The sequence below is a fragment of the Aulonocara stuartgranti genome (assembly GCF_965226115.1).
Source record: "Aulonocara stuartgranti genome assembly, chromosome: 23".
Taxonomy (NCBI): domain Eukaryota; kingdom Metazoa; phylum Chordata; class Actinopteri; order Cichliformes; family Cichlidae; genus Aulonocara; species Aulonocara stuartgranti.
The window spans coordinates 21816785-21843794 of NC_138958.1; the positions used below are offsets into that span (position 1 = coordinate 21816785).

At 43.0% G+C, this 27010-nt stretch overlaps 1 protein-coding gene across 17 annotated transcripts in view; it reads left to right on the top strand.

The window, feature by feature from the left end:
* The window catches only part of LOC309701440 (CLIP-associating protein 1-A-like), a 53076-nt gene extending 26530 nt beyond the window's left edge, over window positions 1-26546 (top strand). For 3 of the 17 annotated variants that reach the window (XM_082525630.1, XM_082525637.1, XM_082525636.1), the window contains 27 exons: window positions 293-363; window positions 1143-1202; window positions 2500-2577; window positions 2698-2865; window positions 4078-4124; window positions 4393-4596; window positions 7355-7450; window positions 7681-7875; window positions 8282-8386; window positions 8607-8663; window positions 9919-10016; window positions 10141-10170; window positions 10498-10745; window positions 11447-11510; window positions 11914-12077; window positions 12446-12668; window positions 12852-12947; window positions 15632-15784; window positions 16272-16378; window positions 18725-18875; window positions 19061-19298; window positions 19391-19444; window positions 19542-19744; window positions 19835-19963; window positions 20048-20254; window positions 20737-20853; window positions 21376-26546. In XM_082525630.1, the coding sequence (XP_082381756.1) occupies window positions 293-363; window positions 1143-1202; window positions 2500-2577; window positions 2698-2865; window positions 4078-4124; window positions 4393-4596; window positions 7355-7450; window positions 7681-7875; window positions 8282-8386; window positions 8607-8663; window positions 9919-10016; window positions 10141-10170; window positions 10498-10745; window positions 11447-11510; window positions 11914-12077; window positions 12446-12668; window positions 12852-12947; window positions 15632-15784; window positions 16272-16378; window positions 18725-18875; window positions 19061-19298; window positions 19391-19444; window positions 19542-19744; window positions 19835-19963; window positions 20048-20254; window positions 20737-20853; window positions 21376-21459 (3447 nt within the window). In that variant the 3' untranslated portion in view covers window positions 21460-26546. The remainder of the gene's footprint in view (window positions 1-292; window positions 364-1142; window positions 1203-2499; window positions 2578-2697; window positions 2866-4077; window positions 4125-4392; window positions 4597-7354; window positions 7451-7680; window positions 7876-8281; window positions 8387-8606; window positions 8664-9918; window positions 10017-10140; window positions 10171-10497; window positions 10746-11446; window positions 11511-11913; window positions 12078-12445; window positions 12669-12851; window positions 12948-15631; window positions 15785-16271; window positions 16379-18724; window positions 18876-19060; window positions 19299-19390; window positions 19445-19541; window positions 19745-19834; window positions 19964-20047; window positions 20255-20736; window positions 20854-21375) is intronic. The other 14 variants (XM_082525639.1, XM_082525640.1, XM_082525645.1 and 11 more) reach the window with 14 other exon arrangements.
* Window positions 26547-27010: the final 464 nt, after the last annotated feature.

A 27010-nucleotide genomic window follows, 5' to 3' on the forward strand; every position in this document is an offset into this window, starting at 1 on the left:
GACATTCAAGGAAGAAAAAAGTTTAACTTTAAACCTATTAAATCTTCATCCATGCATGGTCTGACTTAGCTGCTCTATCTGATCTGAACATGTTCTCCAGACATAACAATGTTAGCCTGATGTCATAACAGGATGGATTTCACAGAAAATTTGATCAAATCACATTTCATGTCCAGAAGAAAAGACTTGACTGTTGTCAGATGGAACAAATTTCTTTTTAAATGAATTCAAATGCAGGAGCTTGTCTGTCTGAAGTAAATTAAGAGAGCTCCTTCTGCCTTTTTCTCAACAGCACACACACTACCCACGCCTCATCCCCATCATCACCAGCAACTGTACCTCCAAATCTGTGGCTGTGCGAAGGTGAGACACACTCACATTTTCTCTTTGATCGTTTTTGTCTTTATAATTGTTTCATAATATTTTAGTGTGGTTTTATTTTTTTCCAGTTTCTTTGAGTTCAGTTTGTTTTATTATAGTTTTTATTATTATAATTATATGTTTATATTTATCATTAATTTATTATTGTTGATGGTATTTTTTTTTATCATGTTTATTTTTGATTCATGTTGTCTTTGTTTAATTTATTTTTATCTGTATATGTAGTATTGTGTTTTTAGTTTTTTCCTTTATTTTTGTGTTTTCTATATTTTGTTTTTGTTTTCATACATATGTAATTTCTTTTTTAAGTATTTTTCCTTTTTTATTTTATAAGTAGTAATTTTTACACCGTAAATCCGTATTATGTAAATTATATTATTTTAATACTTATTTATTTTCTTAATTATAAACATGTTTTATTATTATTATTTCCTCATTTCTTGTTTTAATTTCATCCCAGTATTTTCTTTTAATTAAGCTTTTTATTACATTTATATTCATGTGTTTATGTTATATTTTCATATATTTTATTAATATTTGTTTACATTTTAAATGTGAATTTATCAACTTTTTTTTCTTTCATTTCACTCTAATATTTTTCTAATTTAGCTTTATTTTATATATATTTCAATTTTATTTATATTTATTTGTTTTATAATATTTTTTATGTATATCTTTCTTGCTTCATTTTTACATTAATTTAGATTTTAATATTCATGGTTATTTCAAAAATAATTTGATTGCTTTCTTCCTGTTTGCAGGCGCTGCTTCGAGTTCTTGGACCTGCTGCTGCAGGAATGGCAGACGAGCTGTCTGGAGAGGTGAGGAAAAATAGAACAGTGGGTCAGCTGATGGCAGGGGTTCACAGGTTTAGTTGGATTAATGGTTAGTAGTATCTGAGGCGTGCCTTCAGCACTAACTGTGTGTAAACTGTGGAATACGCAGAGAGCCATGCAGTAAACACAAAACAATAGCAGTGACAGTGATTTGTGGGACACTTGGAGCGCTACATGCTACCTTGTGAGGAAATGCGACACCGGCCGGGTCAAGGTCTGTCTCAGCGGTTTCCATGGCAATGCCGGGGGATCTCTGTCTGCCACCAAAAAGCTCTTTGTGTTTCCACCCGGCTGCTTCCTGCAGCCGCCGCCGCCAGGGAGAAACCCGAGCTGACCCCTCAGTGTCAGGGGAGCGCTCTGGTTCTCATCGATCACTCAGTCAGAGGCTGTCTGTGTGCGGATCTGAGTCATTGAGCTACAAATCAGTTTTACTAAGAGAAAGGACTAAAAATGTTTTAATTTGAGAAAATTAGGTCTTTGATTTGAACCTCAGTACCTTTCTTTAGGTTTTGTTATTAAAAAAAAGGTCACAAGCTGTGATCGTTTTACTTTTTCCATCAGATTTAAATCCACACTTTGTGCTTTATTTGGTAAAGTTCTCTATGCAACTGCCTCCTGTTGCACATTCAGCACAATCTGAGCAACATCCCTAAATATTGATTAATAGAGCCGTAAGAGACTAAAGTGCCAGCAGAGCTGATGGAGTGTAGGCTGCACAGCAGATGGCAGTTTAAAGGTCACTGCTGCAGTTAATGCTGGGGCGTGTGCAGGCTGCGACTCTTCCTGTCATTACAGCTATGAGATAGTGCTGCATGCATGGTGGTTGAGTTTGACAGAGTAGTTTGGCCTGTTTTTATCTTCACTGACTGTACTTAATGTTAACGCCACTGAAACTTTGAGCCACAGTGATCTCAGTGGGACGCAAAAGTGGCAGCAAAGCTAAAGCAGCTGTAACAGTCATTAAGCTGATAAAATAATAAATATTAATAAAATATCCTAGATCAAACTTTAAAGGTTTTAGGGTGGCAAAACCCTAAAGTTTTATAAACGTTTCATTCAGCTAACCATGTGTCCCTAAACCTGCTTATTTTCAGCCTGAAAGGCTTTGGGTATTGTCGACACCATATATGTATGTATGTATAAAACACATCTTAACAACAAGGAGCACTGAGGATGGAGAAAAGAAATCAGCACACAAATAAACACGCGCATGTTCAAGCATTGTTTGCCTCTCAATGAAAGCAGGTACACGAACAGTTTTCCTGTTCTCCTCCACCTGCAGGCACGGCACAGTTTTAATGGAGACTATAAAGAAAGGGATCCATGATGCAGACGCTGAGGCTCGCTCTGTGGCCAGAAAGTAAGTCTGAGCGCACTCGCACCTTAAACCTACAGAAACAAAGGAAAAGGACGTAAAAGCAGAATGTTTATCAGCCTGTGCCCTAATGGAGGTTTGTGGCCCTCTGGCTTGATGTTGCAGGTGTTACTGGAGCTTCCACAGTCACTTCAGCCGGGAGGCGGAGCAGCTGTTCCAGGGCCTGGAGTCGTCCTATCAGAAAGCTCTGCAGGCTCACCTGAGGAGCGGAGACAGTCTGATGTCGCTGCCCGCCTCTGACCGCTCCTCCTCCTCTTCTCAGGAGAGCCTCAAGTGAGACTTCCTCTCCTCCTCCCCGATTGATCAGTTTATTGATTAAAGTCATAAAGGGAGAAAAGGTTTTAATCTTTGTGGCCCTTCATCTAGTTTTTTGACTAACTCACATCTCTTTATCTTCTCACAAAGAGGAAAACACAAGGATGGAAGACTAGTTCTCACCCAATAACATATCTTTAATGTAGAATTAATGGAAACATCTAATCTATGTGTAGTTTTCTGCTCCTGGACTGATTATTGATCTTTTTGCTGTCATAGACTGAATAGAAATGACTGCATTAAGCGGTTTAAGCTTAAACTTGTCCTGTAGTCACATACAGTAGTGCTGCTGCCACACCAGCCCGCTCATTCGCTTCGAATGAATTTCTGCCTTTGCAGATCACTTTCTTGCTCCCGTCTCTTTCCTCTCTGTCACTTGACTCCTGTCTCATTAACATATTCAGGGCCTCATTGATCTTTGTGCCGTCCACGTCTAATAAAAAGCTGCTGTGTTGATGTGTGTGTGCGCCGCGGATGAGCTGTTTGTCACAGATGGTCTTTTTTTAAAAGATGTGATTTACAGCAGCAGAGAATGTAACTAATGTAACTAATGTAACTAAGCCGTCCTGCTGATGAGGTGGGACTGTGATATTACAGTGTGGTATTCTGTCACACATTTGAATACGTACAAAATGCAGTTTTTAAATGATGATTTCATTTATTAAAGTAAAATGTATCCAACCTACCTCGCCCTGTGTGAAGAAGTAATCAATTCATACACTGAAGAAGTGGCCGAGTCGAAGTCTGCACTTAAATCCGATTGAAATATTTTGGCCTTAAACGGGCTGTTCATGCTGGAAAACCCTCCAATGTGTCTGAATTAAAACAATTCTACAGAGAAGAGTGGGCCAGAATTCCTCCACAGTGATGTGAAAGACTCATTGTCAGCTATCACAAACACTTGTTTGCAGTTCTTGCTGCCAACGGTGGAACAACCAGTTATTAGTTTTAAAAAAAGAAATCAGGAAAACAGTGAATACTTTTCCACAGCTGTAAATGCAGGTCAATCAGTGTTTCAGTCTCATGTCAAAGGGCTTTTGTTTTGACACAAAGGAGCAGCACTGGCAGATTTTTGGGGGAAGTCTTGAATGATTTTGTGACAGTTGATATCTCACACTTACCATTTCTTTGCTGTTCTAAACAAGCTTCTCTCTTTCGCTTCTTCCACAGTCGACCTCTGTCTGCAAAAAGCACTGTTGGGAGCAGCTCAGCCCGATGTAAGGACTATTTGTTTGGCTCTTCTGTTCATTTAGAAAAACCTAAATCTGCGTGCAGCAGATGATCTCCTGTCATGTTTTCTTTGAGCTTTAAGAGGAGCACGTATTTGTCTAGTGTGTGTTCCTCAATAAAAGCTCTGTTATCACCTAAATGCAAGAAAATTCGATTTGTTAAAGCAAAAAAGGCACCAGAGGTGATCTAATCTGATCTGCCTCTGATCAAGTTGATTTGCCGTTAAACAGTTTGACTTTATCTGTCCTTCTCCAGCCAAACCCGCCCACACCTCCAGGATGCCGGCTGCCGCCTCCTCCCCCGGCTCACTCCAGCGCTCCCGCAGCGACGTGGACGTAAACGCTGCGGCCAGCGCCACCGCCCGCACGAGGATGCCTGCCGTACCCTCCACTGTGCCGTCGTCGGCCTCGCCCTTCAGCTCTGCCTCGGCGCTGCCTCCTGGATCCTACGCTTCACTGGGTGAGACAGCCGCTCACGTTGCAGTTATCCTGCTCCACACTCTGCTGTTGCTTCTAGCTGCAAACTGGACCAGCAGCTCCACTTATAGCAACGTATTTAACCTAAAAGCACGACCACGAGCACAGGCCGATTTATGCAAAAATCACAGAGCACACTTTATAAAAACAAAAAACAAAAAGATGGCTCAAAAGTTCACACAACAAAAACTAAAATAACAGTTTGTAGTAAAAAAATCACCATCTGCTGTTTGGTGCTAATGAAACCCAAACAAATACTTTGAATAATTGCATTTATTCAGCTTCAGATTCTGCTGCTTTTTATATAATTTGATGTCTTTCAGGCAGGAGGTCTTATGATCAGGATCAAGATGCTATTTCTATTTTTTCATTATATAATTGTCATGTTGGCTGATAATACGATTACTGAATCAGTCTCAAATAAATAAATTGGTGTGGGCCGTTCATGCATTTGTCTCAGGTTGATCTGATCTGATCATAAGCTCACCATCCAAATCAAATTTGCTGTGTATGCCCCCCTCCCACTACCACCCCTCCTCCGCCCCTCTAAAGCCTAACCTGTTGACCCTAAACCCTGTTGTGTTTCTCCCGGCCTCGCTCGCTTGTCAGACGGTTCGTGGTCTGTTAACGCAGACGGTAAGCTGTGTGGGTGTGGTGGGTGTTTTACCTCCATCAGTTCTGTAATGGTGGTCATCTGTAATCAGTGCATGGACTGTCTGTGCATGGTTTACTCCAGTTTCTCACACACGCGCACACACACACCTGGAAAACTACCAACCTGTGCGGTTACAAAGACAAATATGATGACAGAGTTACAAAGTAGCCGTAGCTTCTGCTTTGAGTCTGAAGTTGTTTTACGATCACATGCAGTTTTTCCTTGCTTGAGAACAGAGTCAGCTGATTGTGTAAATAACTGATTCTGCTCCTCAGCTGTAGTTTTGACATGTAGATAAATGTAAAGCATTAGAATGAAAAAATCAGCGTTTCCTGTCCTGAGAAGTGCAGTGTTAGTCCTCTGTTAGTCGGCCTGCAAACAGCTCAGACTTCACTGACTCTGAAGTCCCGCTCTAGCTGTCAGTACGTGGAGGCTTGAACTGCTCTCCATGTGGTCAGTAAACAAAATACCTTCCTGTGCTGGTGTCGGTAGGGTTTCATCCTGTAATTCACATCCCTGCATGGTGGTGTCAGATCTGTCAGAAATAAGAGGAACAGCCTGTGATGTTGTGGCTGTTGTGGCTCCTTTAACTCAGCCCTCAGCTGCAGAGCAGGCTGAATTCACTTCTTTGTGTCTAGTTTGAAACCAAATAAACCTAAAACTCTTCGCTGTAGCCATCGTTTGAGCTTTACGTGCAGTTGTGGCTCCTTTTACTGTTCACATTAACCTTTCAGCCTGTGAGTAACTGACTTACAGATATTTTCCTGCTGCCTTTTTTTTTTGGAAGACTTCACAAACGTGCGTCTCTGTGGCCTCGGCCATGGTTAAACTTCCACAGTCTGTGTTGACAGAAAGCGAACAGAGAGACCGGCCTAGTTACTGATGAAGAAAGCACTTCATCGCTGGCTGTGACGCAGATGCACACTGTGGCTGAAGGCTTCCCGGGCACACGTTGTGATTGATGTATACTTGAAAAGACAACAGAAAAAAAACACACAAAAGAGTCTCCTGATCCTCGCTGTGCCTCCAAAGCAGAAGCAGTGCCGACCTCCTGAGGGCACTGGTGGATGCTTTATCACCCCGTCTCTGTCACCCAGGCTCTGACACTCGTCTGGCTGTAACACCTGCCCATCAGCGAACATGGAGACCATGAAAAACTGTCCTGCTTTCTGTTTTCTTCCACTTCTTGGCTTGTGCAGCTGTTACGATATGGCCTTTGTTGTTCTATGTCAGAGCTCAGGATGTTTGTATCCACAGATTAGGGGAAAAAAGCTTTCTCTGCAGTGCATGAAGCAGCTGCTCAGACTTTCCAGTGATTCCTGGAAGCAGAGGACACACTTGCATCTACAGACATGTACAAAAGCAGGACTGCAGTCAGTCATGTGTCTCTGCTCGTATTTGATCAGGCAGACGAATCAAACAGAAGCAGCCCATAGACACACAGAGCTCCTAATGTAGGAGAGGAGGAGGTGATGGGGTGCTGAGTGGACCCAAATGTAGGACATGTGACCCAGATGGAGTTAGGCGGGACTCCCAACCAACGCCAGCTGTATTTACTATGTGTGTGTATACGTGTCTCTCCTTTACTGTGAACTTTATAACGTAATTGTTCCTGAGTCTTTGCACCAGTTCACTCACATTACAGCTCGTTAACCCGGAATGAAAGGTTGTTGGTGACGTGTTGAGACTTCCGTCTGCATGAGGCACAGATTCCTCTCTGAGTCTGTAAATGTTGTGGCGTCTTTATATCTCCTCCATCTGTTTCTGTCTCCACATTTGAATCTGGCAGCTGAGACATTAGAGAAACAATTTGTTCTCAGTGACCAATAAATGCTTGTCATGTGACCCCTGCTACCCACAAAAACACCTTTAATGTTACCGTCTGCTGTCTTTATGGATTTAAAGCTCGTGTTCATGGATGACAGACTCTGTGTTTCTCTGGTCTTCAGGATGATCTGTATGGTTTTCCTCCCTTCAGTCTCAGTCCCTCTGTTGCTGCATGAAGCACACATGTAGGAAGTGTCACAGCAGTCTTAAGACTTCAGTGTGTTTGAGCTTTTGTCTTCCTGCGTCTCTGCCTCTGCAGGTCGAGTGCGAACAAGGAGGACAAGCTCAGGAAACGGTCCGTCAGTGACAGACACACGGGGCCGGAGTCGAGGGAAAGTCGTCTCTCAGTCCCAGCGTGAGTAACTCTGCTGCTTTTTTAGTGATATAGATCAAATTTAGATATCAGTCTGTTCAAATACATAGAGAAAATATAAACGTTTTTCTTAAATAACATTTCTGTGACTAAAAAATGGATTTGTAACTGTTTTTCATACTTTTCTAATCTTACCACTTATTTGGAAACCTAAACAAAGGTGTGACAGACATATGAACTGGTTCACCGAAATATGTCTTCCTGTGTTTCAGCTGGGAGTCGGTCAGGCTCTCCCGGGCGTCTGCTGAGCTCCACCTATGGCCGGATCCCCAGGCCCACCATGGGCACCGGTGCCACTGCCGCCGCCACGGGTAGCACCTCCACCAGCCTGACCGACAAGAGCCGACCTCGAGGTCACCGCAGCCAGGGCTGCAGCCGAGAGACCAGCCCCACCAGATCAGGCACGGGTATGGGAGGGAAGACAGACACATTTAAAAATGAAAGCATTTTTTTAAAAACACAGGTTTGGGAGCATTTGTGAAGAAGTTCAAGTTAAAAAGTGGAAAAAGAATTACTGAAAGTAAAAATCTGAGAACTTGGTATAAATATGATGCTGTCTGAAACAGTAAAGCCGGTCAGAATTGGCAGATCGGACTCCTTGTATGTGAGTCGACCTGCACGCTCGACTGGAGGCGAAAGACCTTCCTGGTTCGTCTTCCTGATGCTAACACCTGCTGCCTCCCCCCTCTCTGTCTCTGTCTCGCTCGCCTGCCTGACTCACTAACCGTCTCTGCTGGGCTTCAGGTGTGTCATGTCTGCCTAACCTCTCTTCCCTGCACCGCTCTCTGTCTGTCTGTGTGTCCGCCTCTGCAGCCCGGAGTCGCATCCCTCGACCGAGCATGAGTCAGGGCTGCAGCCGCGAAACCAGTCGCGAGAGCAGCCGCGACACCAGCCCGGCGCGGGGCTTCTCCCCCCTGGGTGAGTATGGTATCAAAAACTGAAGGCTGAGACAATCTCAGACGTCTGTCTGACTAAATCCTTACTTTTCCTGCTTTTTTATCTGCATGCTCTCTGTCTAATTGTCCAGGTTGTGTCTGCTGGTAATCCTTTAAAGTGCAGCTAATTGTTGTCTTTTAAGTTCCTCTGTAAAATAACATCCTCACTCCTGGTCTCTCCTTAACTTTGCGTCCTCCTTCAGCGTCCCGCCGTCACTCCCGTTCCACCAGCGCCCTGTCCTCTGCAGAGTGCTACTCAGGTGACCAGTGGAGCAGATTTAAACAGATAACGAAAACAAAAGCGGCTCAAAGCTTCCTGCCTCACCCTGCATGGCCAAAGTCGACTCTGCCTCCTGTGGTCAGAGTGGGAAGTAATCAATAATCAGTCAGATATTGGAAACCTTTACAGAGCAATCAGATGTAGCCTCCAGCCACAGATAAACCTTAAAGATGCTTAAGTGAAGTTTCCCACTCTGGTGCACGTAAAGCAGTACATCTCATTCACCTACAGGGGGCGGTACTAAACCAGTTTGGCCTGGTCCTTACAGTCATAGCTGCCTTTGTCATGTTTATCGCTACCAGGGGTGTAACGGTTCTGAATCAGGGTGCAAACGTCCGCAGTCTCCTGCCTCCACCCAGTAAATCTGTCAGATAAATATAAGCTGGTGCAGCTTTAAGGTGGAATACTCTGTGCCAGAGTACAACATACTCACAAAAACAGTCAAGATTCTCTAACAAAGTTCCTCGTTTTTGTTTATTAAACTCATCATTATGAGTTGGGCTGTCGGTGGGCTGTTAGCATGGTGAAAGCTAAAGATGCTTCAAGTAAAGAGAAAACTGGGAATACTTAATTCATTATCAGCTGATCATGCCCGTGATAAAGCAAATACTTGCCCGTATGTTTTGTAATTAACCTGACTATGGATCAGGTGAATCGTTACACCCCTACCTGTTGCTATGAAACGGCTACAGGAAACAGGAGTTCACGCTTGTAAATATTGAAGATAAAGTTTTGCTTCTCCTTCAGTTTGGTGTTTTGTTTTTGTTTTTTTGCAGAGCATCATGAAGTTTATTTCTCTCATGCAGTTTATGGAGTTTGTTATTTTTCACATTTTTTAGCGAGCGCTGCTGGGTTTTACTTCTGGAGTTCTGCTTGTGTTTTGCATTTCTTTGTATTTGAGTTGATTAAACAGGCTGTTCGCTGCTCAGATCTGGACTTGTGTTATATTATATTACATTCAAACAGCCTCTCTGCTCATCACTGTGGGTTTGGTCTGGTTTAAAGCAGTTACTTAAAAATTTGCAACCTGCACAGGTAAATAACACAAATTCTTCTCATGTAATTTGAGCTCATTAAATTGTCTGAATTCACAAAAACGGGACCAAGACTCACGTCACTGTTATTGATCATCAGTTCTACATGAAGGAGATGTTTCTGTTTAATATTGAGGCGTGCCTGTGGATTTTAAAGCCTCTAATCAAACTGCTTCTCCTCCTCTGACCTCCTCCCATCAGACCGGCTGTCCCATCAGGCTCGGATCTCTGCCTCAGTCAATGCCATGAGGATCCTCAACACGGGCACCGAAGTCGAGGCTGCGGTCGCCGATGCTCTGGTGAGAACAGAAAACTGTTTTTGCCTTAATGTGAATACAAATGTGAATCAAAGATGTTGTCGCAGCTCTTTCAGCTCTGTTAATGCCCTCTCTGCTCTTTCTCTCTGGACTTTGTACATTTCAGCTCTTAGGAGACTCGAGGAGTAAGGTACAGGTAGATCTCACCTGTCACTGCATGCAGAGCATGAGCTGTGCACATTGACTTTAACGTTTTAAACATGGATGCAGTGATTTGCTTTATTTCAAGTTGTTTTAGCTTGGTAAAAGTTGCTTATCGCTCCATTAAAAGCAGCATGTTGATATGGACTCACAAGAGAGGGGGGAAAAACCCCAAAGTAACCTCATCCATCTCATGCGATGACACCAGAAGCATCCATGAGTCTGCCTGTGTAGCTGCATGCTACTTCTTCTGACAGCTGTACATTTACCCTGTGAAGTCTCGTCTTTACACTTAGCCTCTCTCATCTCCTCTCTGATGTAGCGGAGGCCAGTGAGGCGGCGGTTCGAGTCGCCGGGGATGTACTCAGACGACGACGCCAACAGCGACGCCTCCAGCGCCTGCTCTGAGCGCTCCTACAGCTCACGTAACGGCGGCGTGGCGCCGCACTACCTACGTCAGACGGAGGACGTGGCGGAGGTGCTGAACCACTGTGCCAGCGCCAACTGGTCCGAGAGGAAGGAGGGACTGCTGGGACTGCAGAACCTGCTCAAGAGCCAGAGGATGCTCAGGTGGGTGTGCCAACAGTGGAAAACAGGTCTGAAAAGCTCCGCCTCTGCAGGTTTGAGGACTTTTGGTTGATGTAAAGGGGCGGTGGATAAGGTTTCATCGTAAGGAAACATGCTGGGTTATGAGTTTAATGTCAGGAGTTTTGTTAAAGAAGGGTTTAATAAAAGAAACCTTGTAGTCTTTGTACACTTCTAATCAACCTTGTACCTTGATGCTGGCAGTCAGCAGAAAGGTTAAAGCAGAGAGATTTTAGTGGTCAGTCCAGGCTGAGATCCAGAGGCTGTGTTTTCAACACACTCCTACTTCTGTTCAGATCTGTTTCAGCTACTGGAAATGCACTGTGCGCGGTTCAGGAGATGATCTCCAGTGAACTTGCTCTGTTGTAGCTATACACTGTATATAGTGATGGACGTGTATTCTAGTCTAAAAAGCCACACCCATCACTAGATACAAGTTTCTCATGACCCCTGGTCTTTTTTTATTTATGCAAGGGGGCGACTCCTCTGGTTTAAAACAAACAAACAAAAAAGGATATGAGAAAATGAGTGTGCTTCTCACCTCACTATTTTCTCTTCCTCTCAAAGTCGAGTTTATCTAATGAAGCTACAGTAAAGTAGAGAACTGTAATGTTTCCTGTTTCTTTACTCTGTCTGCACATAAAAGCTTTCTGTTGGCAACAAAATAACCGTGCCTGTTGTTTCAGTCGTGTGGAGCTGAAGAGGCTTTGTGAGATCTTCACCAGGATGTTTGCGGACCCTCACAGCAAGGTGAGACGGCAGCATGTTTCACACGTACTCTTATTAAAAGTGAAAGCCGACGTCAGAAAGCAGCAGTTCACACTTTCTGTGGAGAGAGAGGGGACAGTGAGAGCCGGAGGGATAAACCTGGGAGTTTGTTGTGACTCTGAAGCTGGGACGTGAGCGTCGTGGCTGATTTCACTGCTCTCGTGTCGTCACTAACAGCAGGACAAACTAACAGTGTGTGTTTTCTTGTTGCATGCCTCCTCGCTGCTGCGGACTCTAACAAACACCAGAGAGTAAGTGTTTGCTCTCACTCACATGAGAACTGTCTGCTGTCATATTTCACTGCGTGTGTACTCGTCTCAGACCAACATGTGCAGACAAACACTCAAACATCTCCTCCTCATCATCACCCCTGACTCTGTGACAGGTCTTCAGCATGTTCCTGGAGACTCTGGTGGACTTCATCGTGCTGCACAGGGACGACCTGTTGGACTGGCTCTTCGTCCTGCTCACACAGCTGCTGAAGAAGATGGGCGCCGACCTGCTGGGCTCTGTCCAGGCCAAAGTCCAGAAGGCTCTGGATGTCACGAGGTTAAGACTGAAACCTTTTCATCATTAAAGAAAAGTCCTGTATGCTTCTATCCTGCAGCAAATTAAACTCCAATCAACCAAACTCTGTGCAGGAAATAACACAAAAGAGCAACGAGTCACAGTTTTAGTAAAGGGGAAAGTGATCCTGTTATTTAATTTGGTCCTGCAGGTGGAGCACAGGAGATATTTTGCACTAAATGTTTTTTTTTAAAAGTTTATAAATTACTTTAGAATATGTGGAAATATAATATAAAGTATGTTGTGTGAACTCACTGAAGCAAGAGCAGCTGTTGTCAATAAAAAAGAGGGTGTAACTTCATCTCGTGTTCTGACGATGTTTTTCTCTCCTCCTTCCCGCCTCCATGCAGGGAGTCCTTCCCATACGAGCAGCAGTTCAACATCCTGATGCGCTTCATCGTGGATCAGACGCAGACCCCCAACCTGAAGGTGAAGGTGGCCATCCTGCGCTACATCGAGGCTCTGGCCAGGCAGATGGACCCGGCCGACTTTGTCAACTCCAGCGAGACACGCCTCGCCGTTTCCCGCATCATCACCTGGACCACCGAGCCCAAGAGCTCCGATGTCCGCAAGGTAGGAGGGCATGTCAGCCTCCGTCTTCCTTAAAACACTCCCCCCTTTTCATCCCTTTAAATTCCTCTAAATGTTTCATTTTTTTTATATTTTCATTTTTTTTGTTCTGTTTTTTTTTGTTTTTTTTTCATGTCTTAAATTTTTCCCCCTTAATGGTCCTTCCTCCACCCACCTCACCCTTAGACCCTTCATAACTGGGCAGGGGAGGATTTCTCAGGCCGAACCAGCACCGTGGCCTCTCTGCCCGGGGAGGGCAACCTGGAGGAGAGGTGCAAGCAGGTAGATCCTCTACCAGTGAGCATGCGCAGCGTGAATAACCTCGTCTAACCCGGTCACAAAGAAGCGGGAAGCTGCTGTGAGCGTGTTTGTTCAGGCCCGCGTACAGAGGACATTAACCTGAGAGTGTGAGCGGGTTCTGTGAATGCTTTTCAGCACTAACTGCTGGCAAATGGTGAAAACGGTGGAGAGGTGTCTGTGTACCTGAGGTGTGTGCATGAGATGCTGCAGCTGAGTGCAGCTTTAAGACTAACTCTGCCGACCATTATGATGTTTCTCTTATTATCAGGCATGAATCTGACCTTTAACCTTTACAGTAAAACATGAAACATTCGAATCATTTGAAAGGAAACTGAGTGATAAATGCTTCCTTTAGCTTTTGCTTAACAAGTTCAATTGACATGCTGCATGTTAACAGAACTATTACTTTTATTTTTCTTGTTATATTTTTTCCTCTTCCAATTAAAATGGTCAAAGTTTCAGAGAATCGCAGTCTTTGCACAAATCTCCAAAAGTTGATTCTGTTCCTCTGGACGCAGCGTTTTCAGTGAGAGAAACGTTTCGTCACTCATCGAAGTGACTTCTTCAGTCTCAGCTGACTGCAGGTTTCTCTAATCTTATAAACAGTACATTTGCATAATGACTGAAACCAGCCCACTGAAGGAACAATGGGCTGGGAGGTCAGTTCCTTAATCGTAATTATGCAAATTCTCATGACCATTGATCAACAACCACTGACCAATGGCCATGAGTACCATTCACAGAGAGTTGGGGAATGGCTGCAATCACAGCATTGTAAGATGGTGACAGATGTACCCTTAGGCCCCCTCCTCGATTCAGAGATGGTCTTTCCCTTTTCACGTTAATGGCCTCCTTGACTCTTCGCTCAAACCAGCGTTCCTCCCTGTCCAGGATGTATACTTCCTCATCCTTGAAAGAGTGTCCACTGGCCTGTAGGTGTGACTAGACTGCAGAGTCCTGGCCTGATGAGGTAGCTCTTCTGTGTTGTGCCATCAGCTTCGCCAGAGGTTGTTTGGTTTCCCCGATGTATAAATCCTGGCACTTAACAAGAGGTCAAATTGCTCCAAACTCTCAGTTTTTTGGGGTTTTTTTGTCACAGAAGCTCCATCCACCTGCTGTTCAAACCTTGAGTTTGCAAAGGGCAGCCAATCAGAAAAAAGCTGGCTTAATTGTGGACAAACTAAAATAAAATAAACAAAGAATATTTTGAACTGTAAATCATGCAAAGCCCAGAATTAAAATATGGTGCACAATAGGTCCACTTTAAAGTGGAAGCCAGGGTTATAATAAGTGAACACGGCTGAAGCCATGTTTACTCAGAGTTGATTTCTCTGTGCGAGGATTTAATCTTTGAAAGCACTCTGTCTTAATTTGTGGAGAAATTGTGGTACGGTTTTTGTTACTGCTGGACTTTGTCTGTTACTAACTGTTGAAAGGTTGGAGGTAAACAGGTTTACTTAAAAACAAAAAAAGGTCTGGGCATTAAAGCATGCTGATAAACTTGTGCATGAAATTGAAGGCTTTTATTCTGAAGGTCTGAAGGTCTAAAGGTCTAAAATTAACTGGGGACTTTTACTTTAAAAGTCCCACAACACTGAAGTATCTGAGGCTACGTTCACACTGCAGGTCTTAATGCTCAATTCCGATTTTTTGATCAAATCTGATTTTTCTGTCTGCTTGTTCACACTGCAAATAAAATGTGACAGCAAACGCTCTCCAGTGTGAACCCTCAAAGCGGCCCGCATGCACAAAAGACGACGTCACACACAACGTGCTCTGTTTAGACTCAGAGCAAACAGTATTGTTTGACTGTTGGCCGTTAATATAAAGACTTGTTTCGGACGTTTCGTTTCCCAATTTTGCTTTAAGTTATAAAGTTATTTTGTTATTTACATATGGCCTAATAATGATCCTTATTGCTGTTTTAGAGGAGCGGTGCTTCAAAGGATAGTTGCAGATTTCTGTCAGAATCTGCAGATTATACAGCACAAATAAAATATTCACATTTCTCCAACGTTGTCTTCCTAACAGTTTCACTAACATCTACACGGGATGGCCAGGAAGCGTTCACGATGTCTTCTCCGGCGCTGATAATTGGCGTCTGTCTTGTGTCAGTGACATAAAAGACGGATTTAATGCGACATGACCGTTCAAACAGCAGTCGCTTTCTAAAACATCAGATATGTATCGGATTCAGTACCACATACGAAAGTGACCCAGGACGGATTTGACAATATCGGATTTGTGCTGTTCACACTGTCATGCCATGAACGCATATGGGTCGCATAGGGTCAAAAAAGTTTCGCTTTCGCCTGCAGTGTGAACGTAGCCTAAGCGTCATGCAATAAATAGCTAGATGCTTTTATTTTGGAAAAAGTGAAACTAAAGCATCATGTAAAATTCCTGTGACTAACAGGAAGCTTTTATTTTGAACTACAGCATTATCTGGTATCATTCACGTCTGCATGGTGCTTCAGTGCGGCTGACTGTTGCAATAAAATGCTGCAAAACAATATTTTGTTTTATTTCAAACAGGTTAATTTACTTCTGGCTGTCCTTTATAACAGAGCGAAAGCTTTTCTTCATGTTCAGTGCCAAAATCAGTGCAGTGACAGTCATTAAACGTCAGTAAAGTGATGTGTAACATGTTTTCTTTGTGTGTGCAGGCAGCCCAGGTGGTGTTGATCGCCCTCTTTGAGCTGAACACTCCAGAGTTCACCATGCTGCTGGGTGCTCTGCCCAAAACCTTCCAGGACGGGACAACAAAGCTGCTGCACAACCACCTGAGGAACGCCAGTGCCAACAGCGGCATCAGCATGGTAACACACACACACACACACACACACACACACACACACACATAGGCTCAAATATGGAGATGTTTGCATTCAGATTCATTTAAACAACATTCTTTCAGGATGTTTTTTTAAATATTTTATTTCCAGGAGGTCTTATTCCTTTTTTTATTGATCTATACCAGAATATATTGATAAATCATCGTAGCCTGACCTTGATAACTAATATCGTAACACACTTTAGGACTTTAACTCAAACAATAAATATGTCACATGGCTGTAGATGTTTGTAATTGACTTTAAGATTATTGATTAGACAAAATAATCATTTTAAAGAAGAGTTTTAGGCTTTTTTGTTGTTTGTGTTGTATAGATGCACAAACACACTTGTTTTGATAAATATAGTAGTTTCTGTATGTGTGCTGTTCCTCTTATCCTTACATCATCACAGCTGTGGCTTTCTGAATGTTCTCACATTAAATCCAGACACTTGTGTTTCATGGATCCGCAGGCGTCTCCCAGTAACTCGGCAGGTCGGACGCCCCTGCGACAGCCCAGCAGCCGCAGCAGCCCGCTGACCTCCCCCACAAACTGCTCCCACGGCGGCCTTTCCCCCAGGTACAGAAACGGCCCCGCCATCGCCACACCTAAAATTCAAACCACGTTTCCTGTGTATAATTTTATCCACACCGATAAAATTGTGGCTTCAGCAGTTCATCCTTCATTTCTGCCATCGTCCAGACTTTTATTTTGAAGCTCAGGTTATAACGCAGCGGGCGTATTTCCCCGTGTCTTCTCTTTGTTCGCTCGTTAACAGAGGAGTGTAAAGCTGCACTGAGGGGTCGCCACAGAGTTTAGATGTTGACCACTCCACTGTGGAGCCATTGAAGAGCTCAAAATCAGAGCCAAAGCTCAAAGTCTAAACTTGCGGTTTGATGCTTTGTTTTAAAAGAACGTCAGAATTTTAGGCTCATGTTCGGCTCCGTGCTTCTCTTCCTGAAGCTTCGTGTGATTTTAGACGTTTTCTCCTCTCAGCCAATCAGCAGGTTTCCTCACAGCTGTCATACTAATGATCCCTCCGCCTGTACTAACTCTGACTGAGAGCACTGCTTCTCCTTATCTTCCACTCTTTTCACATCTCTTCTTCTCTCCGGGCTCCTCCTCCACCTCTTCCTCCCCGGCTGGTCACAGTCGGCTGTGGGGTTGGAGCGCAGACGGCCTCTCCAAGTTCCCTCCTCCACCCTTCCCCTCCCCTCTTCCTCCACCCACTGCCCACTCCTCCCTCAAGGCCCTGCGGCGAGCTTACTCACCCAGGTAACCCTTCTTCCTCCCCCTCCTCCTCCCTCCTCTGTACGGGGTTTCACAGTTTAACAGTTGGATCTGTCTCTGTAGTGATGAATGGATTTCTAAGCTTATTTTTAAAGATATTTTGGAGTTCTCTGTGAAACCTCGAGCTTCCATCAGTCTGTCGTCACCTCTGCTGCCTCGGTGCCTCCATCAGCTTCGTGTGTCTGTTTTTCTTTTTGTCGTCATGGTGACTGAAAGGTGGCTTTCCTTCTGTCTCTCATCTGTCCGCGTGCGCTCGTCAACATGCACGGCTCTGCACTTCCTGTTTCCTGGTCATGGACAAACCATCCCTTGGTACAAGATTTGACTAATTTGTTTGGCACGCAGATGCTTTTGTGTTTGATCCATGTCAAGGAAAATGCCCTCAGTCGTCATTCACAATCTTCAAGATGAAAATGGAGCTGCTTCATGTCGCTGACATTAAAGGGATCATAGGTGCTGTTAAGAAGAAGAGCCTCTGTACTTCCACCCGTCTCTTAGAGGGACAGTCCACCTCAAAGACAGAGGCACACGTTCTTCCTCTGACCTGTGGTGCTCTTTATTCATCTCCACTGTTTTGATGCTTTGGATATATTGATGATTAAATGTCCTTCTAGAAGCAGTTATGTGGGCAGTGATCCTCTGATTTAATCGACTGTTCCCACGCGTCTCCTGCGCTGATCGAGGTTCTCATTCCTTGTAAACAGACACAAGCCCTCAGTAACTTTCCAGTCATCTTTTTCGGCCTCTCTGGCATTCACACCTGCCAGACAGCGTTAACATTAACGCTCCACTTCAAAGTTCAAAGTTTTACTAGCAGCAGCTAACTGCAGCAGGAGACAGAGACAAGTTTCACATGTCCTTTATATCGACTCGTATCGGACTACTTTCACACAAGTTTTATACCCTCCTCCAGAGTTAATAGATGTGGACACATATCGACAGCTGAGGCTGACTGACAGCCTACACTCACTACAGATGATCAGCAGACAGAGCTGTTTGTCCTACAGTGGCCACTGTAGCTAGAATTACGCACTGAACATGTCAGGGGTAAGAAAACAGAACTCAGTTTCTGCAGCCTACTGACATCTAGTGGTGAGTTTTTACAAACTGTAACTTTAAAGTTTTTCTTAAGAAATTTATTACAAGACAAACAAAAAGTAACACAGCACAGTCTGATCTAAACACCAGTTTTCTTCAAACCTCGAGTGGATTAACTGACCACCAAAGTAAAATGGGGACAACTATTAGTTTGTAGGGAAAGAAAAATATTTATAGCATTAAATTCCAATTGCATACAAGAAAATCCTGCTTTGAAGATCCTGGATAAACATGATGTAATGGATGAAAGTACCTCTGTGTTTGGGGATATAAAAAACCAAAAAGCCCAAACAGGTCTGGAGTCATTACTGCTGAGTTTTCCAAATGTGTTTTTGGTGCTTGGAGCAGCTCAGGGCGATTTAGTGCTGGGGCCGACGCCTCTACAGCTCCAGGTAAATATGGATAACACGCTCTACAGGCCAGAGGAAAAACATGTGAATCTGATTTAGCAATGAACTCTCCCTTTAAGTGACGATCCCCTGACGATGTTGCCTACATCCTGTCTAAAATGCCCATTGGACTTGTCTCGTGCTGCAGCATGCTGGAGTACGACAGCGAGAACCTGAACTCCGAGGAGATCTACAGCTCGCTGCGCGGTGTCACCGAGGCCATCCAGAACTTCAGCTTCCGCAGCCAGGAGGACCTGGTGGAACCGCTGAGGCGGGACGGCAAGAAGGATGGCGTTATGGTGAGGAGTTACAGGGAGGAACCAGAGGGCAGATAACTGAAATAACTGTTAAACATATTCAAATACAGATTATTTTTTTTGGGTTGTTTTTTTTTTTTTTGGTCAAAAAGAAAAAAAAAAGATTATTTTATTTTGGAGTAAAGACTCCAGAATAACTCATCTGCTCCGCTGTCACTGAATCTTAGACTGGAGGCGGGGCTTCCTCGGACTCCGAACCTCGTCCCAGCGGTGATGCAGTGGAGGGCGGGCGCACTGCCCTGGACAACAAGACCTCTCTGCTGAACACGCCGTCTCCTCGATCCTTCGCCGGCCCGCGCTTCAGAGAGTACAACCCATACAACTACACGGACGGCATCAGTACGATGGATAAAGCTGCGCTGAAGGAGGCGCTGTACGAGGACGCTGTGGAGCAGCTGCGAGAAGGTGGGACCTTAGGACAAAAGCTGTGCAGGAGTGTGTGTCCTGCTGCGTCGGTAAAGATTCAGTTTTTCTGTCTTTCCCGTCCCACTCTGCAGGCCGCCGGCAGGAAAGTGTGGAAAACAAGATCCTGAACCCCAAAGGTTTCCCAGGTAAACTCACCAGAAAACCTCAGAGGTGAACAAATTATTTATTTGATCTTTGTTCTCACTTTTTTTTAAAAACTACCTCTTTCCCCTCCACCTACAGCCGGGGCTGCTGAGCAGCTGGAGCTGGTCGGAGAGCTGCTGAAGGAGCTCTCCCAGGGCCAGGCAGGGGAGCGGGGCCCTGAGGAGCGCCGGGGGACCCTGCTGGAGATGCTGAAGGTGGCCCGGGAGGACAGCTTGGTGGTGTGGGAAGAGCACTTTAAGACCATGCTGCTGCTCCTGCTCGAAACGCTGGGAGACAAAGACGTGAGGACGCGAGGCTTCCGTTGTTTTTGATTTTTTTTCCCCACTGCTGTAAATGTCCTGTGAGTGACTTGTTTCCTCTCGCTGTCCCAGCACACAATCCGGGCACTCGCCCTGCGAGTCCTAAAGGAGATTCTGAGGAACCAGCCCGCCCGCTTCAAGAACTACGCTGAGCTCACCATCATGAAGATGCTGGAGGCCCACAAAGACTCGCACAAGGAGGTGAGGATGAAAAAGAAACCAGAGGCCACTCCTCCGGTCTTCCTGTGATTCTGACCCTCATGGCGCTCCTTTCTTCTTTTGAAGGTGGTGCGGGCGGCCGAGGAGGCGGCCTCCACGCTGGCGGGCTCCATCCACCCCGAGCAGTGCATCAAGGTGCTCTGCCCCATCGTGCAGACGGCCGACTACCCCATCAACCTGGCCGCCATCAAGATGCAGACGAGGGCCATCGAACGCATCACCAGAGAGCCGCTGCACCAGCTGCTGCCCGACATCATCCCCGGACTCCTGCAGGTTTTTCATTCTTTAAATTTGTAGATGCTTTAACTGCTCATGAACACGCAAGATTAGCTCATGTTACGGACTTGTATCCACCATTTGGGCTCCAGGATGCAGGATGTGTGAACTGAAATGTATTTAATGTTTGAGTAAATGAAAACACTTAAAAATGGTTAAACTGTGTTATTACAAACACAAGAATACAATATGGTTAAAATCCAGAGACTTGTACAGGTAAGATAACCATGCAGCACACGAATAGACCGAGACTGCCTTTAGACAGTTTTTTATACTGAAATAAAACTAGTGTCAGTAGCACTCGTGTGTTTCATGTTGTACCTGAAAAGACTGAATTTAGACACATATTGAAATATCTTTTTAATTTCCTCTGCCGTATGATCAGCTTTATCCCAGAAATTATTCACACAGTCATCGGTGAGATAAACTCTTCTTTGTTTCAATTGTGTTGATATCAGTCTCTCCTTCTGCTGTTTCAGGGCTACGACAACACTGAGAGCAGCGTGAGGAAGGCCAGCGTCTTCTGCCTGGTGGCCATCTACTCTGTGATCGGAGAGGAGCTGAAGCCTTACCTGGCTCAGCTGACCGGCAGCAAGGTATTTCAGACTACACAGCTGAAACGGCATCCTACACGTAGAGACGATTCACCGCAGAAATATTAAGTCTTTAAAAGTACAGTGAAAGGGCGTTTGCAATCGTGCAGTTTGCCTGTTTTTCCCCTCTTTTAAATTCACTATTTTTGTGAGTAAATCTTTTTCTTGTAAGTTTGACAAAAGCTTTTAATTTTTAAATTTTTTCTTAATAATATTCAATTTTTGACAGATATTTGCTCTTTTTTCATAATTTTGACAATTTTTTCTAGTAAATCTTTCTCATAAATTTATCTGTTTAACAGTATTTTTCTTGCATTTTTATATTTTTTTTTCATAAATTTCCCAGTGTTTTTTTTCTTAATTGTGAACTAACCTAAACTGTGTTTACCTGTTTGAATGTTGTCATATAAATCAAGTTTTGTTACAATAACTTAACTTTAGTATAGTGTTTAAAGAGCAGTGAGCTTTAGATTATCTGCAGAGCTCTTGGAGTCCTCTGACCGCGCCGCTGTTTCCCTCCTGCAGATGAAGCTGCTGAACCTGTACATCAAGCGGGCGCAGACCTCCACCAGCAACAGCAGCAGCTCCTCCGACATCTCCTCCTACTAACTCCTGCAGCTTCCATCCTCGCAGACACGCTTATAAACGGTTTCATTCCATCAGCCGGTGATCGACCTGAGGGGCGACGTCACCACCAGTGGGATCATCATCAGTTTCTTTGTAGGACCAGGTGCCTGGCACCTCATCTTCTTGACCAGCTTCTGTTTCCCAAACCATCTTCCATCTCATTCCTTCAGCTGCTGATGGAGCTGAAGTCCCTGAGGAGCTCATGCTGTCACGGCTCCAGTTTCATGTCCATCATCCATAAAGTTCAGCTCGTTTTTTGGAGGTAGGGTGACCCTGGCTTTTGAGACGTTTCATGAAGATCCACCACTAGATGCATTAGCCTTAAGACTTCATCTTCCATCTTCCAGTATGGAAATGATCAATTTTTAGAGGCCGTGTGCCTGAAACCAAGATCTCCTCTTCCTCATCTCATCATCGTCGTCTTTAATCTCCTGGATGTGAGGTGCAGTTTGAAGCCGAGGAGATCGTGGAACCATGAAGGACCTGAAGAGGAGAGTTTTTGCAGTGTAGCTTCCTCCTTCTGTCAGTATTTTTATTCCTTTTTAGTACCTTTAATCCACTTCCTGGACACTGTTTTGCTTTGACACATCAAACCTTTTATTGAATGTAAAGAGCTTTGAGTGAGCGCGAGTCTCCTTCGTGAACTACTGCCTCATCGATGGGACGTTTTCCAGTTTTTAACATTTGAATGAGTTGTTACAGAAAGTGGCACTACGGTCTTTAAAAGGCTGAATCCCAGAGATAATCGAAAGATCAACACAAGCTTTATTTTGAAAATGGGCTCATGCCTCTGTGAGTGCGATGGGAGAATCGACGGGGTTGCACTCAGTCCTGGAATAATCTATTTCAAAAGATGTGAAGCTCGTCTCAGTTTACAGTGATTGATCATTTGGCTGGCCAATGATTTTAAGCACTACAAATCAGCAAAGTTTTATTGTTCTGGGCCCGAGAACCAGCAGAAAACAGCAGTGTTTATATTTTAAAGTCATTTTTTAAGGTGTGAAAAAGAAGGAACAAATTATTTCTGTTTTTGTGGCACTCATCAGTTAGATTTCCATTTAATAGTCAAGGCTAAATATTTCACCTCACAGATCACAGTTTTCTACCTGAATTGGAAAAAAAATGTCAAATGGAAACGGCCGTGTTTTTAGATGAAGAACTAGACTTGTGAGTGAGAGTTATTTTGAAATCACAGGTTTGCTTTAGTTAGCTGTCTAAATGAGCTGTTGGAGATGAGGTGGAGGTTTGAAAGAGACAGACCACTCTGCACAGATTTAATATTCAGTGTTGGAAATTAGATTTGTCCTACATGCGCGTGAACAGCACTTTCTTGTATACGTGACTTTCACAATAAAAGCTTTAGCAGCAGCAGGGTAAATTTCAGCTGATTAAACAGCTTACAGAAGCATGTTGAAGAGCTGATTGTAGGATTTAAGTAATCTTAACTTTAGTTTAGGAAGTTTTGAAATTTAATGCTGCCTTTTATTTATATAAATGTTGTTTTTAAGAAGGTTTTAATATATTGCAGTGTTTGAGAAACAAGCTGTTAAAATACTGCGTTGGACTTCATTTCTAATTGTTAGAAAAAGTTTGAAAAATAGTGTAATTAGTCTTTAAATCATCATTAAATTATCAATATTTATGTTTAAATATGTGTTCCAGTTATCAACATAAAATGTGACTTCATTTAAGCTTTCATTACAGATCTCTACATATGACGCAAAGATAACTCGGCAGCAGAAAATACTGACCTAAACACGTGTCGATTTCTCTGTAGCATTTCTGCTGATGTGAACATAGCAGGCAGATTTATTGAAAGACAAAGATTTCTTTTAAGTTGTGATAGGAAGGAAATTTTGCACACAACTGTAGAACATGGATGGATGGATGGATGGTCTGCCCAGTACTTTTTTGGGTTGATCCTAAATTTAAGGAGAGCTTTTCTTCTTTTCCCCTATTTCCGGTCAGAACTTTAAATGCATACTTTCATAAAAGTAGATATAAGAACCAGGACACTTAAAGCAATACTTTCCAGTTACACACAAACATTTAAATATTATCACTAATTTCAAGTATAGCACTAATCCATCTTCTTATTTAAAAAAAAAAAAAGAAGTATTTATTTATTAAAAAATGTAAAAAATGACTGTCAGCTTGACAGACTGAGGACCACAATAAGAAAAATTCCAAAGAAAACATATTTTTGGTGATTGCTTTGGTCGTTCACTCATTTGGACTGTAAATATCCTCACCATCATCTAATTTATGTTAGACAACGTAAAGACTGAACTCACTTTGTAAATGTTAATAAAAAAAATGCACATTTTGTGACCAAAAGGAGACAATAATTAAATACAGATTTATGATTTTTTTTTTTTCAGGCCAAAGGTAGAAAGCTTCTCATCGTCCTACGTAAATATGAGACTGATATAACGAACAAAAAAGATTAAATTGTCTTTTACTGAGTTTTAAATGGAAAATCAAGCTGATGAGTGTCGCATAAGTTTAATTTTTTTTTCAGCTATGGTGGGTTTTTAGTGGCTGTCAAAAACTAAAAGGTCAATCAGCTCCTAATTAAAACCACTGTAATGACAGCAGTGTTGCTCTCTCCTGTGAATTGAACGGCCCAGCTTGGGTTAAACTGGGAGTTGATTAGTTTTGATGACTGCTGTCAAGTTTAGACTACTGTGATTAGGGGACTTTCATTCCAAAATACTGTAATATATATATTAAAGCTCAAGCTGAAGGTCAAAATAAAGGCCTAAATATCTCAGAAATAGTATTAGCGGCCGTGCTCTCTGCATCAGCGGCTCCCAAATCGAATGTAAGTCACTTTTTTGACCTTTAAAATGTGAATGACAAACCTGTGGGAAAGATTGACGATCTGAATCATTAGATGCTACTACATGAGCGCGACAATGCTGAACTGCTGAATGGTGAAGTGCCAGTGGTAAAAAAAGAAACAGAGTGGACATTAGCAATAAACTTCAAGAAATCCAGCTGGGATTTCCTTGTGGAAACACTGTAGATTCCCATTTAGGTCCTCCTTTGAGACGCTCCGCCGGTCAGTGTAAAAAAGTGTCATTTTCAAATAAGCGCACCTATAATTAAACCTTCTGCTGCTTATTATAATACTAACAAACGCGCCTAACCACTCTGGTGTATGTACTTTATCTCAGCAGGAAGTGTAGGTGAAGCGATGACGATGGAAAAACGACTGAAATTTTTAATAGTGATTGATCGACTGACTGATTGCACTTTCCTGGTGCTGAACTCCGCCCATCACGCACACTGAGTCCAAACAAACGCTCCAGAGGGGGCAGAAGATGAGAAATAATCCAACATTTCCAGCAAAGTGATTTGTTTTCTTGCTGAGAGTCAGATGAGATTACAGAGATTCCATTCTGTAAATTTGGACCCTTTTCCCTTGTGTAGAAATGGCTTGCGTGGGGATCCGAACATTACAGATCATCCATCATTACAAGCTAAATTTTAGATATTTACAAGAATGTCAGAACTTTATCTGATTTTTCTAAGCATTTAGCTTAATTTAACTACATTTTCACTAACTAACATACAATAGTAGACAGTGCTAAGGAACATCCAAGTAAAATCCTAGAATTTGACTCCGTAAAACGAAAACTTCTTGAACAGCTAATCACAGCAACACAATGCATATCATGTGTCAGATAACTGCATTAAAATGCTCCAAAAGGGACTGAGCACAAACTGCCACTACATGCTGATGATGTGATTCTATTTATTATCCAAATATATTAATCACCTCAAGCCAGAGGTCCAGTTTAGGAACTCCAATAGGCTGAGGTGAAGTCTACCAGACAGCTAAAACCTATAGCTGCCTGTGACACACCATCTGGCCATCAAGCAGATAGGCCACGCCTTAATACATGTGAAACAGGTGATCCCAGTGTAGCATGGTCTCTACTTTAAACTAGTGGAATTTCTCAGTGAAATCAAGCTTTGTCTGTCAGTCTGGTTTTTATGAAATTACAATACCTACAAAACTTTGCAGCTCTTGCTCTGACCAAAACTGTTTTTGTAGCAGCTGTGAAGATGTTTACTTCAGCTATAAATTTGGACATTTTACCACAGTAGTCTATGGGGACACTGCCTCTAGCACACATTAGAGGATTTTCAGTTTCAGCATTAGTTTTACTTCCAACCTCTGGGGCTGAAAAGTGAAGCCAATATGGAATCTGTGTTTACATCTTCAGAGGTAGTGTGTTGTCGGATGCATGTAGAAATAAAAATGCTTTCTGTTCTTCCAAAATGCTATACCCACCCTCTCGAGGGTCCCAGTGTTTATTTCTGCACATTCCTGCATATACGTCTGACTCTCAGTAAAAAGCAAACATTTCCCAGAATGTCTTTAAAAGTGAAGGATGTTTCCAGGCCTTACTGAATCTCTTCCGACACATTACTTGGACTGTTAAATGTACTGTACCAGTGGCCGTTGTCACTCTTCTCAGCTTTGAGAATCTGATCAGCGTTTCCCTCTGAACTGAATGTCGAAGTCCTCCATAGCGTGTCCAGTCCAGTGGTGCTGATCCGGTGTTAAACTTGCTTGTTTAGGCTACAGTTTTGGCAACTAAAACTCAGTTCCCTTTATTTCAATCTACAGTGTAACTTGAAACTGCGTCTGCATGAGTGTGTCACAGGAATCGTTAAATGTAGTCAACTTGAAATTAAGATTTGAGAACATTATTTTGATTTCCTGATTGAGTGCCTTTGAGGAAAGATTTCTTGCAATACACCTGGTTGTTCTGTCCAATACTAACCTGTACTAACACTATGATTCACTGCTTCTGAAGGCGAGAAGAAAACCTTTTAATGATGCTGTAAATACGCTTCAAGCTTTTTTTTTCCCCATTCAAACGACTTACAGTGCATGGCTCCAGTTTGGTTTTTTTAGTTGGTTAGTTTCCTTTCATGCTACACAGTATTTATATTCTGTTTATTTCCCTGTGTATGACTGTATATATTTACATGTTTGGTTCTCTTTCACCTGTGATAGATTTCGCAGAACTTGAAATAAACTATCAGACTTCTTTTCTCTATTGTCTTTATTACAACATTTGTGTTTTTTATCCAGGTCCAGTTTTCTACGAATTCATTTGACGTCTAAACTCAATTTAATCTTGGTCACAGGTATCTAATGAAGAGCAAATTTCAACTAAATATTAATAGATTTAAAGGACAAGTGGAGGAAAATTCTTCCCATTTTATAAGCTTTTAAATTGTTTTTATTACCCGTCATTGTAAAAGGCTGATGAAATATTGTTGTCACCCTGCTCTGCAGGCAGACAGCATAAACACCAAAGTTTTTGAATGTTCACTCAAGAACAAGGTGATGTAGGATTATGAAATTGATGCCGTAGGTGCAGCTGCTAAAAATTTAACCAGATATTAATGGGCATGTATGTTCATATTTGAGGCTGTATGTAAACTTCTGACCATATGTGAATTAGAGAAAATCGAAAATAAATTGAAACTTCTTGGTTTTTGAAATTAT